The 14896-nt window shown below is 42.1% G+C and overlaps 1 protein-coding gene and 1 long non-coding RNA gene across 3 annotated transcripts; one reads left to right on the forward strand and one right to left on the reverse strand.

Annotated features, from left to right (window-relative positions):
• Positions 1–300: 300 nt before the first annotated feature.
• LOC110529977 (ATP-binding cassette sub-family F member 2) lies at positions 301–11915 on the reverse strand. Of its 2 annotated transcripts, none has more exons than XM_021612692.3 (15): positions 11763–11915; positions 10390–10553; positions 9961–10173; positions 9332–9514; positions 8807–8978; positions 7811–7906; positions 6391–6493; positions 3546–3641; positions 3242–3361; positions 2650–2739; positions 2372–2482; positions 2056–2118; positions 1685–1813; positions 1153–1356; positions 301–831 (listed from the first exon to the last, which is right to left on the reverse strand). In XM_021612692.3, exons 2-15 carry the CDS (start codon positions 10523–10525, stop codon positions 715–717), a joined length of 1833 nt encoding a protein of 610 aa, XP_021468367.1. In that variant the 5' UTR covers positions 10526–10553; positions 11763–11915; the 3' UTR covers positions 301–714. The 2 variants fall into 2 exon arrangements, with proteins under 2 accessions (XP_021468367.1, XP_021468366.1); XM_021612691.3 differs by having other exon boundaries at positions 10390–10568; positions 11763–11897.
• A 1342-nt stretch (positions 11916–13257) lies between these two features.
• On the forward strand, positions 13258–14890 carry LOC110529979 (uncharacterized). Its single transcript, XR_002474466.3, has 3 exons — positions 13258–13400; positions 13922–14066; positions 14211–14890. It is a non-coding gene; the product is annotated as an uncharacterized LOC110529979 (long non-coding RNA).
• Positions 14891–14896: the final 6 nt, after the last annotated feature.

Genomic DNA, 14896 nt, shown 5'->3' on the forward strand with positions numbered 1-14896 from the left:
GTACCATCTTGTTAACCGGTAGCCAATTTTGAACTAGCTACCACGGTAGCTTACATGTCCATTTTGACATCGCTGGACTAGATATCAAATTATTTGTAGTTGTCATAAGCTAGCAGAATGCCAATGAGACAATTTTTATTTTTACCTGCTACAGTTGTCAATCGTGCAATTATGACCCAAATGCAAACATGTAGAAAACGCCAAAAAATAAACAGAAAATGCTTAATGTATGCTTTAGAACTTGGTCCATGAACTGATGAGTCAAAGTTCAGTCATGTCACTAAAAACAAAACAAGTCAGTTATTTTGCTCCTTTATTCATACAATCCCATTATTGCAGGTACAGTTAAATAATAAAAAGCTATTTTAGAGTAAAAGGAAATAAATTGGTACAGGCGGCTAACGTCCTACTATATCTGAACTGTGGAAAAATGCACACGTTCTCTACCACATTGATGGATAAATTATTTATTTTAATTGAGAAATCAAGATACCATAAGTATGCCTGTGAAGGGAGTAGCAATGGAAGGCAACTAGGTCGCACCACAACCTTCCAGCAGCCTATAAAGAGGCATTAAAAGCAGGAGGAATTGGGCATCTTGAAATGGAGTAACATGCGTCGAGTTATATAGCCACGTGAAGAGGGAATGGGAAAAATGGGAGTCCACAGTCTTGGGACAGTGCAGTCTTGAATCTGGGGAGGTATTTCAATTTTCTATACACCATGAGAATTTTTGTCGATCTTCTTTTTCAAATGGTCTTTGTAAGCCAAGATGTCCCGGTTCCATTTGGTGATGGTTTGCTTTTCGCACACCCAGATCTCCTGGGCCACCTATGGAAAACAAAGGAGAAAGGGGGTTAAATAGGGACACAAAAACAGGACAAGCACATACAAGTGCATTAATCCCAGTTGTTCCAACAAATAATTCCAATAAGTAAACTAGAGCCATTTCTGATAAGCTCATTCAAAATGTTGACTCCGCTGCTGTATACTAGTGGAGTCGGCTCAGCACCGGTGTGCTATTAGCATGGTCGAGTATGTTCAGACACTGTGGCCCACAAATGTATTGGCCTCATTAGGGTTGGAGTACATTTCTGTTCATTTTAAAGCAACCGTTTCAATCAAATCTGTTTCCAATTGTTCGATTCTCACCTGCTGGATGAGCCTGAAGTCATGGCTAACCAGCATCATGCCGCCCTCGTACTCGTTGATGGCGTCGGCCAGGGCATCGATGGTCTCGATATCTAAGTGATTGGTGGGCTCGTCCAAGAAGAGCATGTGGGCGTTCTGCCCGGCCAGCCAGGCAAAGCACACCCGGCACTTCTGCCCGTCGGACAAGTTTCTAATGGGGTTCACCTGAGGAAAAAAAAAAGAAGAAACGTCACCAATGTCAGAAGACCGTTCCCCCAATTCATATATAGGGGTTTAATTAAATTACCGACTTGGGTTAAATTACAATTGACTACAACCCGGCCTGGGTTCAAATAGTTATTTTCCTGTCCTTAGAGCTTTCGTGATACAAATGGAACAGTCCCAAAACTACAAACCCCACTCCCCTGGCACAACAGACAGGCTCAAACGTTAAAATGACTTGAAAGCAAAACGAAATGTTATCTGAAGGCAAGTCTGCAATTGGGAGAACAATATTTGAGGATCACAATTGGTCACTAATGATCAAACTGACCTGCTGTTTGCCTGTCAGCCCATAGCGGCCAATGATCTTCCTCATCTCCTCCCTCTCCTTGATCTCTGGGTAACACTTCATCATGTAATCCAGGGGGGAGAGGTCAAGTTCCAGCTGCTCTGTTAGATGCTGGAGAAAATAGAGTATAGGTTCAGCCATGTGAATCATGGAGATTTGTAAAAAAATGTCTAACAAACTTAACTCCAAATCAAATAAAAAAGCAATCCACTTCACAACCACGCACAATCAGTTGGTGGAACCACAGATTCACTCAAATTCGCAGACAACTCCAATTTTGGAATTGTAGGAGCATACGCACTTAAATGATCTAAGACAGTTTAGTATACCCGTGTGCTTTAATGGTATGGTACCTGGTGATATCTGCCAATCTTGACGTGGGAGTTCTTGCGGATCATACCATCAGTGGGGAGGAGCTGAGGACAAAGACAATGAGACATTGGTAGGTATGGAGAGATGGCAGTTGTGGGATATCTGTTCAAAGAAATGCACAGGCAACTGAACAGGAAATAAAAACGACCGTTTACATTTTGTTTCTACTTATTGACCATTCTCACATATCTGTAAAAATTCAACTATAAACTATTTATGGTAACGTGTCATGGTATGGCTGAATGACAGGAGAACAATTCAAGTCTGCTAAATGGCCGTAACAATGTCAAGACTAACCTCTCCCATGAGGAGTTTAAGCAGGGTGGACTTCCCGGCCCCGTTGGGCCCCACAAGGGCCACTCGGGTGTCGAGGTCGATACCGAACTCAAGGTTCTTGTATATATGGGGCTGAATCATCAAACAAGGGAAAACATAAGACAACAATATTGAGAAAAACATAATACAGTATAGTTTGGAGCTGGAATCTCTTTAGGTCTTTGGTTTTAGGAACAGTTACAAAAAACAAGTTGAGCAAAACATTCGTTAGGCAGAAGTGAGGTTGGACAAACGCGTACCTGGTCATCAGAGTACTTGAAGCTGACATTTTGGACCATGATGACAGGAGGGGGAATCTTCCCACAGGGAGGAAAACAAAATGACAGGGTCTAAAAAAAGGAAAAGAAGTGTTTAGGATGGTTTGCATGTGTTATTCTTTGATTCCTGCCTTGTGACACCCCGAAGGAAGCTATGGAATTATGGATTCTCTTTTGCAATTTACTATTATCCCGGAACTAACAAAACCTGTGGCGTCTGCTCTCTACACTCCTTGGCATGCTGCTTAGATCAGAAAAACTTGTCGGACAATTTTGTGTCACCGTGCGCCTTCACGGTGAACACACTGCCTGGCAGGGGCACTATAATTTGGCATTTTGTTTACATCATACCACAGTAGCAATAATAAGAGTACACCCAAACTCTGGTCAGCTGCCTGCATTAATATCCACTATAACTAAGGTCCATAGATTTTCCTGATCATGTGACTTGCATGTCCAGGAAAAACTCTGGGCTGTAGCCAAAACGACAAACTTGTTATACCAAAAAGAGCACCTGTTCCTACCCTATACGGGAAGCACCATCAGCCCTGTCAAAGTCACTAAACAGACTTACTTGGTCATTCTTAACACTCTCAGTCAGGCCCGAGGCCACCATCTTCTGCAGAGTCTTCTCTTTACTCTGGGCTTGACGAGCCAGCTTGGCTGAGCCGTGCCCAAACCGGGCTATGTAGTTCTGGTGGGGTAGTAAGGAGAGAGAAGGGTTTACAAAACTACTACTGTTTGGTGAAGCAGTTCACTCCCATCGGCCACAAGCTAGGTGGTTCCAAAATAACCCATCACCCACATTACTGGCGTCAGCCCGAATTTCACATACTACTTGTGTACGTGAAAGTGTCCCAAGAGAAAGGGGAGTTTACCTTCATGTGTTTGATCTGGTCCTGCTCCCAATTGAACCGCTTCATCTGGTTCTCTTCCAACTCCTCCCTGGTCTTAATGTACTGGTCGTAGTTGCCCTTCGAGGTGGTAAACAAATATTTGTTTTTAGATGATTGTGTACCATTTAACAAGTAAAAAAAAAAAGGGATGTAACCCCACATCTTTCATTTATTTTGTTTTTATGACTTGAATATAGTACGTTTTTAAATCATAGTAACTCACCAAGGCAAAATACACGATAACGTGTAAATGCAGAGTTCAACACACATTCTGACAGATGGAATTTCACGACATCTAGCCAAATTTCCATGACCACCACTTGGTGGTGTCTATGCATGTATAAAAAAAGTAAGGGTAATGTGGTATCGTCGCTGGGAGGCTGCTCTGATCCCATGTACCACCTCTTATCATTGTGTAAGGTCGAGCAGCAGCTCATAAAAATAAGTGTACAAGACACCTGTCTGACTTGCGCCTGTGAGTGGAGGCTGTGGAGATGGCACAGTCCATCAGTCCAAGACCTGTGCTATTGAAAAATTGTATATGGTGCAACAAATAGAAAACATTTTAGAACAAAAAGGCGCTTTCCCCCGTGTTAGATACTGGGCGCGGTCCTGAAACGCATCAGTGCGCTGTTGAATCTGCGCCTTTTCCTAGACCATGTTCCCATGTGCGTAATAGCAAAGTTAACCACCATATTGGTTCGTCACAAATCTGTCTGTTTTTAATCTTTGCCATACCTTCAGAGGCTGTACATTTTGTTAGACCAGCCACTCAGGTATTATTTATTTAGTGTTGTTTACACTGTCCCAAATTGTCTGGAAAATTCTATAATATTAATCAATATTTTCCTTGATCTCATTATCATGATAATGATAATAAGTAATGTCATTATCATTAGTAGGCTTAGTATCGCAGCCTTGTATAACCACCACCGAGCTGTAGGCCAAAGAGCACATCCTGTTTAGTCTAAAACACCATAACTTACTTAGGCCTATATTTCAATACTTACATAGGCTACTGTATCAATAAATGATTTATTTGTTCACGTCACACAGCATAAACGAGTCATTCATGATTTGAAATGCAATTAAGCATTTAATTTAAAAAAATAAAGCAACCATTGAATAAATAGCGTAAAAAAATAGGCATAAACCGTTCCATTTTGGAAATTGAATTCACGAATGAATGCGACTTTAGTATTTACGGTAATAAGGGCTAAACAAAAAAAGACAAATATAATCTCTACATTTTTATTTAGGGGGTAATTTATTAGTGTTTGCTTGTCTGAGGTAGAGGACCTCATAAGCTGTAGACCACACCATCTACCAAGACCGTTCTCATTTATATTTTTCATCAAGGGTCTCTGTACTTCGCTCCGTTCATCTTTCCCCTCGATCCTGACTCGTCTCCCAGTGCCCACCGATGAAAAACATCCCCACAGCATGATGCGGCTGCCACCACGCGTCACCATAGGGATGGTGCCAGGTTTCCTCCAGACATGACCCTTGGCATTCAGGCCAAAGAGTTCAATCTTGGTTTCATCAGATCAGAGAATATTGTTTCTCATGGTCCGAGTCCTTTAGGTGCCTTTTGGCGAACTCCAAGCAGCCTGTCATGTGCCTTTAACTGAGGAAAGGCTTCCGTGTGGCCACTTTACCATAAAGGCCTGATCGGAGGAGTGCTGCAGAGATGGGTGAACCTTCGAGCTCTGTCAGTGACCATCGGGTTCTTGGTCACCTCCCGACCAAGACCCTTCTCCCCCAACTGCTCAGTTTGGCCGGGCGGCCAGCTGCAGACATTTTTTGGTAGCCTTCCCCAGATCTGTGCCTCGGCACAATCCTGTCTTGGAGCTCTACTGACTATTTCTTCGACCCCGTGGCTTGGTTTTTGCGCTGACATGCACGGCCAACTGTGGGACCTTATATAGACAGGTGTGTGCCTGGACCCAAACCATGTCCAATCAATTGAATTTACCACAGGTGGACTCCAATCAAGTTGTAGAAACATCTCAAGTATGATCAATGGAAACAGGACGCACCTGAGCTCAATTTCAAGTCTCATAGCAAAGGGTCTGAATACAAATGTAAATACTTTTTTTTCCTCTTGCAAAAATGTCTAAAAACCTGATTTGCTTTGTCATTATGGGGTGCTGTGTGTAGATTGATAAGGGGAAAATATTTATTCAATGTTAGAATAAGTCTAACGTAACAAAATGTGGAAAATGTCAAGGGGGCTGAATACTCTCCGAATGCACTGTAAATAACATTCACTCCCCAATAGCTAAATAGTTACCTATAGGGTACAATATATGTTTTGAATTGCCAACCTAGTTAGTCTTATATCATATTTCATAGGCTAGGCCTACCTGATGCTGCAATGTCCGACTGTTTCTCTCCTTGAGCAACGGCCCACTTGTCTCGCACACATGTAGGTGATGCACACAAACGTGTCATTCCGATCCTGGCAGACGTTGCTTTAAATTTTATTGATATAATATTAACTGCCTGAATAAATTACACCAACAGAAATTAATGTTCATGACTTTTCAAAATTCTCAGATTTGATCATTTTCCAAAACTTACCAAGGCCTGGAAAACAATTTTAAAATTATGACTTTTCCAGTGTTTTCATCACCGGACAAACCCTGTAAATGGTGGAAGTCTGAGCTTTAACTGGGTCCATTTGGGTAAGTAAGTTTAGTGAACTAGTGTTTATTTATCAACTGAGGACAGGAAATGCAACTGCTCAGACCTGGAGAATTATTGTAAACCAGATAAACAGCTTGTTGGTCCATGGTGACCCATGACAGAGTGCAGTTGCTCTTACCGTGTAGTATTTCAGCTTGCGTTCGTGCAAGTGCATGATGTTGGTGCACACGCCGTTGAGGAAATCTTGCGAATGGGAGATCAGGACCAGAATACGTTTGAATCTGTAGAATAGGAGTAAGGCTGAAACTTCAGACACTTCTAAAAAGCAACAATGACAATCCTTGAGTTACACAACCAATAGGCATTATCCTACAATGTCAGGGACCAAAGTCAAAATGTAACTGCCAAAGTAATGGAAACACTTGAATAAATGAGGGATACAAAGAATATTGAAAGCAGGTGCGGTTCCGGAGCTAGCTAAGCAATTAACATCCTATCATGGTTAGGGTCATCTATTAAAATGCTGGGTAGGCCATTACTTTGGTTACCACGGCTATGCCTTGCCTGGCTACCCAAATGCCTTGCTCCGGCCAAACACTACGCCCACGGACATGAGTTTCTCCGCAATGAGTCAGGATTCGAGTACCTCCCCAATGATTGATAGAACGCAAAACACATTCTTAGCTATTCTGAGTACAGCTGCATTTAGAAAATGTGTCATTGGCTGTGATACTGATTGGTTAGAGATAAGCCAATCGCTGATTGTACAACACCCCTCCTTTTGACATCACCACAAACGATGGCAGTCTCCGACTGAAACATGTAGTGAATACAGAGCAGCAGAGGAATTCAGTTTGAGTCCCCAGGCAAGGCTATGACCCCATAGGATGACAATGCCCCCACCCACAGGGCACGAGTGGTCACTGAATGGTTTGATGAGCATGAAAACCATATGCCACCTCAGTCACCAGAGCTCAAGCCAATTAAACACCCATGGGAGATTCTGGAACAGCACCCGAGACACCATTTTCCACCACCAAGAAAACACCAAATTATGTAATTTCTGGCGGAAGGAATCCATCCAATAGTTCCAGACTTTGTGGCGGCCCAATACCCTATTAAGACACAATGTCATTGTTTCCTTTATTTTGGCAGTTACCTGTATATAGCTAGTTAGCACATAACTATAAACTCCATGAGCAATGTCTAAAACAAATATGTTATCTTGGAACTAACAAACCCTGTGGCATCAGCTCTACACTCTTTTTGGAATACTGCTTAGATCAGATAAACGCTTCGGTCTAGTTTTTGTCAACGCGCCCCCGCACGGAGAACAAACTGCCTGGCAGGGGCACTATAATTCGGCCTTTTGTTTACATCATGTCACAGCAGCAATACCAGCATGCAATAGCAGCTTAAAGTGAGTAGATCATGTAAATGTTCCATGATTTTCCAGTTTACCTCTGGAGTTCCCACTTAAATGTCAGAAGAACCCTGCCTTCAATCTAAGGTGGCTTTTCACATTAAAAGTAATGATACAGGCACAATTGTTTCTAGAAAAGTTGTGTCCTACATCTCACACGTCTAAATGGCCTTACTGGCTAAGCTCTTCCTCCAGCCACACACAGGCATCCAGGTCCAAGTGGTTGGTGGGCTCATCCAGCAGCAACATGAACGGCTTCAAGAACAGGGCCCTGGAGACAAGGAACGCACAAAACCAGGTTAGTAGGTCTTCAAAACAACAGTGCTAAAATAGGCTTATTCACACCCTCACCAAAAAAAACAGGGCATTTGTGAATGAAAAACACAGTTTACAGGTAGGTCTTATTGGAGGTTGTGAATTAGATGTTTTAAATCTAAAACCTCTTAAATAGTTATGACTAAAGGCATTTGGGCAAAGTGAAACCCAACAAAAGTGAACAGAACGACGGGGATCAGAAAAATGCGGCGGACAATTTGTCCCACTGCACTGGGAACATACTGCTTGTTGGCGGCGTTATCATTCGGCCTGTCTTTACATCACTTCCAAACAGTTCTGAGCCAAACGCCTGTGCATCATTAGAATATAGTTGGTGTCCATATTTTGTTAGGATTCGACCAGTCAAGTTAGGAGAGTCAAAGATAGTGGGAAAGAAAAATTTTTTGTGGTTTGATGTTATTTGCCCACTTGTGTCATTTAGCCAATTCTAAACAGAACCCTCACAGTCCCCATCGCTTTTCATGTAGATTGACAGTTTTCTGGACAGGTGTAGACAGTTGAAGCGAGGCTTGAGAGAGTCTAGGAAAAAGACTGCACTCAAGGCCTGTATTCATATAGTGTCTCACAGTAGCAGTGTTGATCTAGCATCAGTTAAGCTTTTTACATTATAATGAATGAACAGGGGCTTGTGGCGGATCTGGGACCATATTCTCAGAGTAGTGGTGCATATCTAGGATCAGGTTCCACCTGTCCACTATGATCCAAAAGTTAACTGATGCTAGATCAGCGCGCCTACATTTGGAACCTTTATGAACAAGGGCCCAGATCCCAAATACGCACTGAGACGCTTTAATAGTAAAGGTTTGTCTTTGTATTGTAAAGGGTGGGTGTGTACCTGGCCAGAGCAACGCGCATCCTCCAGCCTCCGCTGAAGTCCTTAAGCTTCTTCTGCTGCATGGAGGCAGTAAAGCCCAGGCCGTGGAGGATCTGGGAGGCCCGCACCTCAGCCTTATCTGCGTCCAGCTCCTCCAGGCGCTCATAAAGCTCCATCAGCTTCTCACACTCGGCTTTAGGGGGGAGAGAAACAGAGAGATGAGCGTTTGGGTGGAGGACAATGGAAAAGAGGGAGACGAGCAGGAGAAGATGACAGTCGGGGTGGGCGGAGAGAAACTTCTACTCTACGGTGTTTATTTTAACTGGTTGGAGCAGAATGGAATCACAGTTATTATCGCACCAATTAAGCCTTTGTGCCCTTGTCCCGATGCTACATCATGAAGGGAACACATTATGCAGGACTATTCGGGACATGGGAGGTAGTGTACCACGCCTAGGAAGGGAAGCTGCCACAGTGAGCACAGTTCCCATGGTAACATGGTAATTCACAGTACTACAACCAAACCACCATTACAAAGCAACTCACAGTCCTCGGATGCCAGGCGCTCTGCCTCCTTCTCCAGATGGATCCTTTCCGCGTCCACCTCCATGACACACTGCAGGGCAGTCTTCTCACTGGGAGACATCTCACGGGTCAGGTGGTAGATGTCAATGTGCTCTGGGATAGGTACCTCACGGTGGCCAATGGCTGCCAGCAACATGGATTTACCTGGAAAGAGAAAGATTTTTAAGTGTCCCCGTAGAGCTCAAATGTATATTTGTAAATAAGGTGGGGATACTTCAAATAAACTTCTACACAGAAGATAAAGGGTCTACGGCTGCTGTTCAGTTATAAATGTCATAAGGGGCCAATACATATACACAAAAAGTAACCCTACCCCAGCTAGAGGTTGCTCCTGGGAAAACTAGGGCATATTATGTCCTGAGAAGATAAAGGCTGAGTTGGCTGAAAGATGTCCCGTGTGGACAGGTGTGACTAACACCGAAAATGACCAAACGAGGTGTCCCAAAGGCACTGTTCATTAGAGCACACCATAACAAAATGTTTTCTAATGAAAAGGGTCTTAACGGATAAATTCTTACCCAAAACACATTCAAAGCGCTTACTTTCTCTTTGTGCCCACTGAACACACCCCGTGTGATGTAACCACTTACCAGTGCCATTGAGGCCAATGAGGCCGTAGCGGCGGCCCGAGTTGAGCTCCAAGCTGGTGTCCTGCAGCAGCTCCTGCCCATGGAAGGTGAGCGACATGCTGGTGACGTGCACATCTGTGCTGTTGGGGTGCGAAGCCAGCACGCCAGTCACCGCCCGCGCCTCAGTCTTCTTCAGCTCAAACTCATCCATCTCCTTGGTCAGGCTTTCCACACCTGTAACTCAGTGACATGGAGGGCCATTTAGTAAGTCATTTCTCCAAATGAAGTGTTACCCATCTCTACTTACATTAACCTGAAGAACCAACCTATCCATTCAACATGAGAGAACAACCACCTGGAATACAAATACATTTCTGAAACCTGAACTAGCAGTGAAGAGGATTTAAACTTAAACCCTTCTTTAGTTGCTCTATGATTATCAACCATTACCGTTGCTTATGGCTCCATTCTCCTGGCCTTCCTCTGGTTTCTCTCCCTCTCCATCCTCAGTTTTTTTTGTCTTCTGGCGGGATTTGGCGGCTTCCTTCTTCTTCTGCGCCTTCTTCTTGGCCAGGTCTGAAGGCATGGCTGCTGCTTACCTCGACAAAATTAAACTTGAAGACAGAGAGCTGGGGGTCAAAGCAGGGAAAACTGGTTCAGTAAGTAACATTGTATTGCCTGCATCTGGATTATCAGGAGTAGCTAATATGGTAAGCAGTCATCAAGTGAATCAAAATGCTGGTGCCATTTCGTTTAGTTTGATACACCTCATTACCACTACCAAGACAAATGGAAGTAATATCAATTTGGTTGGAAAGGGTCGCCCGTTTGTTATCCTCATTCATGAAGCATGTTGCTGACCAGCCAAATGACACATTAAAATGTTCCTAACACTCTCAAAGCTCTGCTTGATCTGGCTTTAGTTGAACTGCTTGCAAGTCTTCCCTTCGTTGTCATTCATATGAATCGCAATCGAAGACGAAACATTTAAAAAATGGCTAATCCATCTATGGTTAGACCGAGGATATATTTTACGCGCAGTTACCTAATCACATTGCGCAACTAGCAAGCGTTAGTTAGGAAGCTAATCATATTGCGCATTGCATTATAAATGCCAGCATCCTTTACCTGGTCAGCTGAGTTAGTCATCTTCCAGCACAACAGTAAGCACTGGGGTAGCTAGCCAGGTGGCCTAGTATGGCTAATCTCACGTATCGTCCTCATTTCCTGCCATTTAACTTACCATGGCTGGCTACATGACTATGTTATATTCGCTCAGAACTGTAACGAACGTTCGCTAGCTATAGACATTTAATCAGTTTGCCAACTGCAAATTAACGTTAGCTACCTAGCTGTTAAACTGGCACCCTGGGCCACTATTTTAGTGAGTGAAATATTTAGGCCCTAACAGTTAGCTGAAACTGGCTAGCCAAATTACCTCCGAATCTCGAGCTAGTAACTTAGCTAAGCAATTTTATCACAAATCCAGGAAGTCAGTGTGGGCTTTTATATCTTTCGATTTGTCAGATGCCAATCATCCCACTGGATATAAATCCCCAAATGATTTTAGAGTCAGACGCCGGTAAGATAGCTGGTGGCTAATGCCGAGAAACTCGTGGTCATCTTTTCATTGCATTGTGTAGTAACTAGAAACTAACGTTAGCTAGGTTACCTGTATGCTAGCTAACGTTTTCAAACAAATCAAACAACAGATCCTGCCAACAATTTATCAGATACATTTTTACTACATCCAAAAAGATTTAAACACTATTTGTGACTCTGTTAGATATATACGTTTTAATATCCTGCTGGCGTTTTCTTACCGGTCTTTTTCCTGTTCACCCGCGGCTGCGACGATGTTGGAAACTCACAAGAAAGAATGAGCTCGTTGTCGCGTGTCCCAATGCCGGCTCACCAACCAATGAAACGCCGAGTTGTCTTTCAAGACCAACTTTCGCATTTTAATAACGGGCGGGTAAAATAAGAAGGGTTGTGGGAAATGGTGTCTTCTGAACGTTATTACGTAAAGACCAGAAATGATTCATTATTGCAACATCATTGAAAGAGTGGACCTCATTTTTCACAGACAGTTCATGGTTACCGCTTGGCAGAATTGTCACTTTTTTTTACTGGAACACGTTTTAGGCTACATAGAACTCCAGTGAAACAAAAATAATGATTATTATTCATTAGGCTTAAAATAAATAATTGTAACTATTGAGCTTATTTACACATCTAAAGACTCAAGCAGGGTTAGGGTCAGTCAATTCCATTTAAATTCAGTCAATTTAGGAAGTAAACTGACAATTACATTTTTTCTCATATTGAGTAAAATCTCAAATTCAGTTACTATATTGGTTTGGATCAGTTAAAAAATATATATGACAAGATGACAACATTCATTCATAACAACAGCAAATACATATAATCCGTAACCAAATACATCTATCTAGATTTAGAAATTGCACTATGGCTTAACTGTCAAGGGTTAAACCTTGCTTAATAAATCAGACTATGATACCAGCTTTCTAGGGACACAGTCTAAATTAAAGCACTGCAAAAACGTGGATAGTTTCCTTACAAGCAAGAATGCTGAATAAAATTACATTTGAACTTACTGTACTGGTTGTCTGAAAAATATCAACAGGAAAGTATTATTTACCCAACTTTTTGGAATGCCTGTACTACAGTTGAGATTTCTATCACCTGGCACATGCACAAATGAATTCAACCATTTTAACACCTGCAAGACTTCGGTTAGTATGCATCCATTTTATATGCCTTAGGTGACGAGCAAACAAATTGTGATAACCACACACAGAGACCTGCGTTTTGAAGTCAGTTTAGTAATACTATCAGAACCCAAAATATAAGCTTGTTTCACTCCATTGTTTGTAAACAATATAATTAAACAGTGTAGGCTATATCCTCAAAACATGGTTAAAACTATCATTTTTATCTCAAAGATGATCCGTCCTTGCATCCATAGCTCTGTCTATGAATTTGAGAGTGGTTACAGGCTGGTTGAGAGTGACCGCTTGTTTTAACTGCAGATTGACCCTTTAAGTTTCCGTTCATAAGGTCGAATATACACTTTCTGAAGCCAGGGCATACATTGCATGTTTTGATTTGTGATTAAATATTGGTGTTAATATGTTAAACATAAATTCAAGGACGTTTTCACTTGTCAACATACTGCTTTTCCATGGCATTCTACCTTAAAACAACCACGTCACAATATTGCTTTCTTCATCACAAAAAGGAATGGCATAGAACAGTCTCCGCCCAGCTGTAACAGACGTGCCTATTTAGATTTAAGGTTGTCTTGAACACAGCAGATTCCCTCCTCCACAAGCTTTGACAGAAGAGACAAAATGCAGCGGGTATCATTGGCATTGGTCATTTTCACCATTGCAATAATTACAATCCAATCGGTGCCCATAGAAACAAGTGGTGAAATGGTAAGCTTGCTATATGATTTCTTCTTCACTGTCTTAAAAGTTTTTGGGGAGTAACATTGTTTTTTGTGATTGCTTTTGATGAGTAGACTAACAATGGTGAGCAATCCTTTGATTCTTTGACTCTTGGATCGGAGGAAACTTTTTTTTAATGTGGGACATTCATTGCAGCATTTCATTTAGTTTGCTTTGGAATAGGATGGTAACATGTAAGAGGTTTTACATGTAGGGGCACTAGCTATAGAGATTATTTAACAGTTAATCATACTCATCAAAGGGTTAAAAGCACAAAGTTATGTACCGCCAATGAAAAAAAAATACAAAAAAGCAAGCACCTGATCATAATCAACAAATTGGCTGATTTTCTTATTTTCCCTATAGTCCCAAGCTTAACTTAAGATCTGTGTGTTAGTCTTTACTTTCACATTAATTATGAATTGATGTCAATGGAAGATTTGGGTAAACTTCTGAATTACACCTATAGATATAGTAAACAGTAAGTGTTGGTTCACTGTCCTCCGCAGATTGAGAAAATGCAACACGTCAGCATGAGCCAGTTTCGCAGGAGAAGGGGGACTGATGACTCATTCAAGAAACCCTCACGGTCCTGCTCTGGCTGCTACTCTGTCATAGGAGACCCCACTACGACATGATCATCCCGCTAGTGAGGTGAGCCATAATTTCACAGCTCATAAAGTCCTCAGTGACTGAATACCCTCAGATCAGTAGGACTACATGTACTGTAATGAAACATAACTTAAGTTGAGCTGTTTATTAATACTATATATACAACCACATTGACTCACCCTGCAGGAGCTGGTTTCACCTTTCCAGAGGACAAATCAACAAATGCGGAATCACCAGAAACTCCACTCCAAAGAGCAAGAAGAAAATACTAAACCAAGGAACTATCCTCAAAGTAAATATCATCACTGGCACCCCCTGTTTTCTAAGACAAATGAATGACACTTTCATATGAATCGTGCATTGTATTGATGAACGCTGGCTGTGTCTTGTGGGAGCGCCTGTTGAAATGTCCTTTCCCCATCCTCATTTTGACTCATAAGGGCAAGAAGTACAATTTAGGCATGTCATTATCAATGACTTCAATTTAGAGCTTTACACATGCTGAGTCACAGCCTGCTTAAACCAGACTGAATGCTGTGCTAATGATTGTTTCACGTCATGTTGAGCACAAGTTTCAGTGTGGTTTAAGCAGGCCAGCTGAGTCATAGGCTGGTTGAGGCACAAGTGGTATTTTAAAAAATGAGTCATTGAAACCATGCCACAACTCCAAAACCATATTGGCTAAGTTTGAAACCAATTAGCGGTTTTAACCAATCAGCATCCAGTATTGGACCCACCCTTTTGTACAAGCTTTGTTAATGTATCAACAAAGTAGTCTTATGTGCCATAACTGAAAGAAGTGTCCCCAAAAGGAAAATTCCAATCTAACCCCAGTCTATTTGAATAAAGAGGCCAAGTTGAAAAAAGAGGAC

The sequence above is a fragment of the Oncorhynchus mykiss genome, chromosome 8, assembly GCF_057628025.1.
Source record: "Oncorhynchus mykiss isolate SJ-2025 chromosome 8, ASM5762802v1, whole genome shotgun sequence".
Taxonomy (NCBI): domain Eukaryota; kingdom Metazoa; phylum Chordata; class Actinopteri; order Salmoniformes; family Salmonidae; genus Oncorhynchus; species Oncorhynchus mykiss.

What these genes read in the sequence shown, in the direction of transcription:
- LOC110529977 (XM_021612692.3), bottom strand. Translation starts at nt 10,525, where the DNA reads ATGCCTTCAGACCTGGCCAAGAAGAAGGCGCAGAAGAAGAAGGAAGCC. An exon ending in ACCAGATCAAACACATGAAG is followed by an intron (nt 3,362 to 3,545) that starts GTAAACTCCCCT and finishes CTACCCCACCAG; the next exon opens with AACTACATAGCCCGGTTTGG. An exon ending in TTAAACTCCTCATGGGAGAG is followed by an intron (nt 2,119 to 2,371) that starts GTTAGTCTTGAC and finishes CTTTGTCCTCAG; the next exon opens with CTCCTCCCCACTGATGGTAT.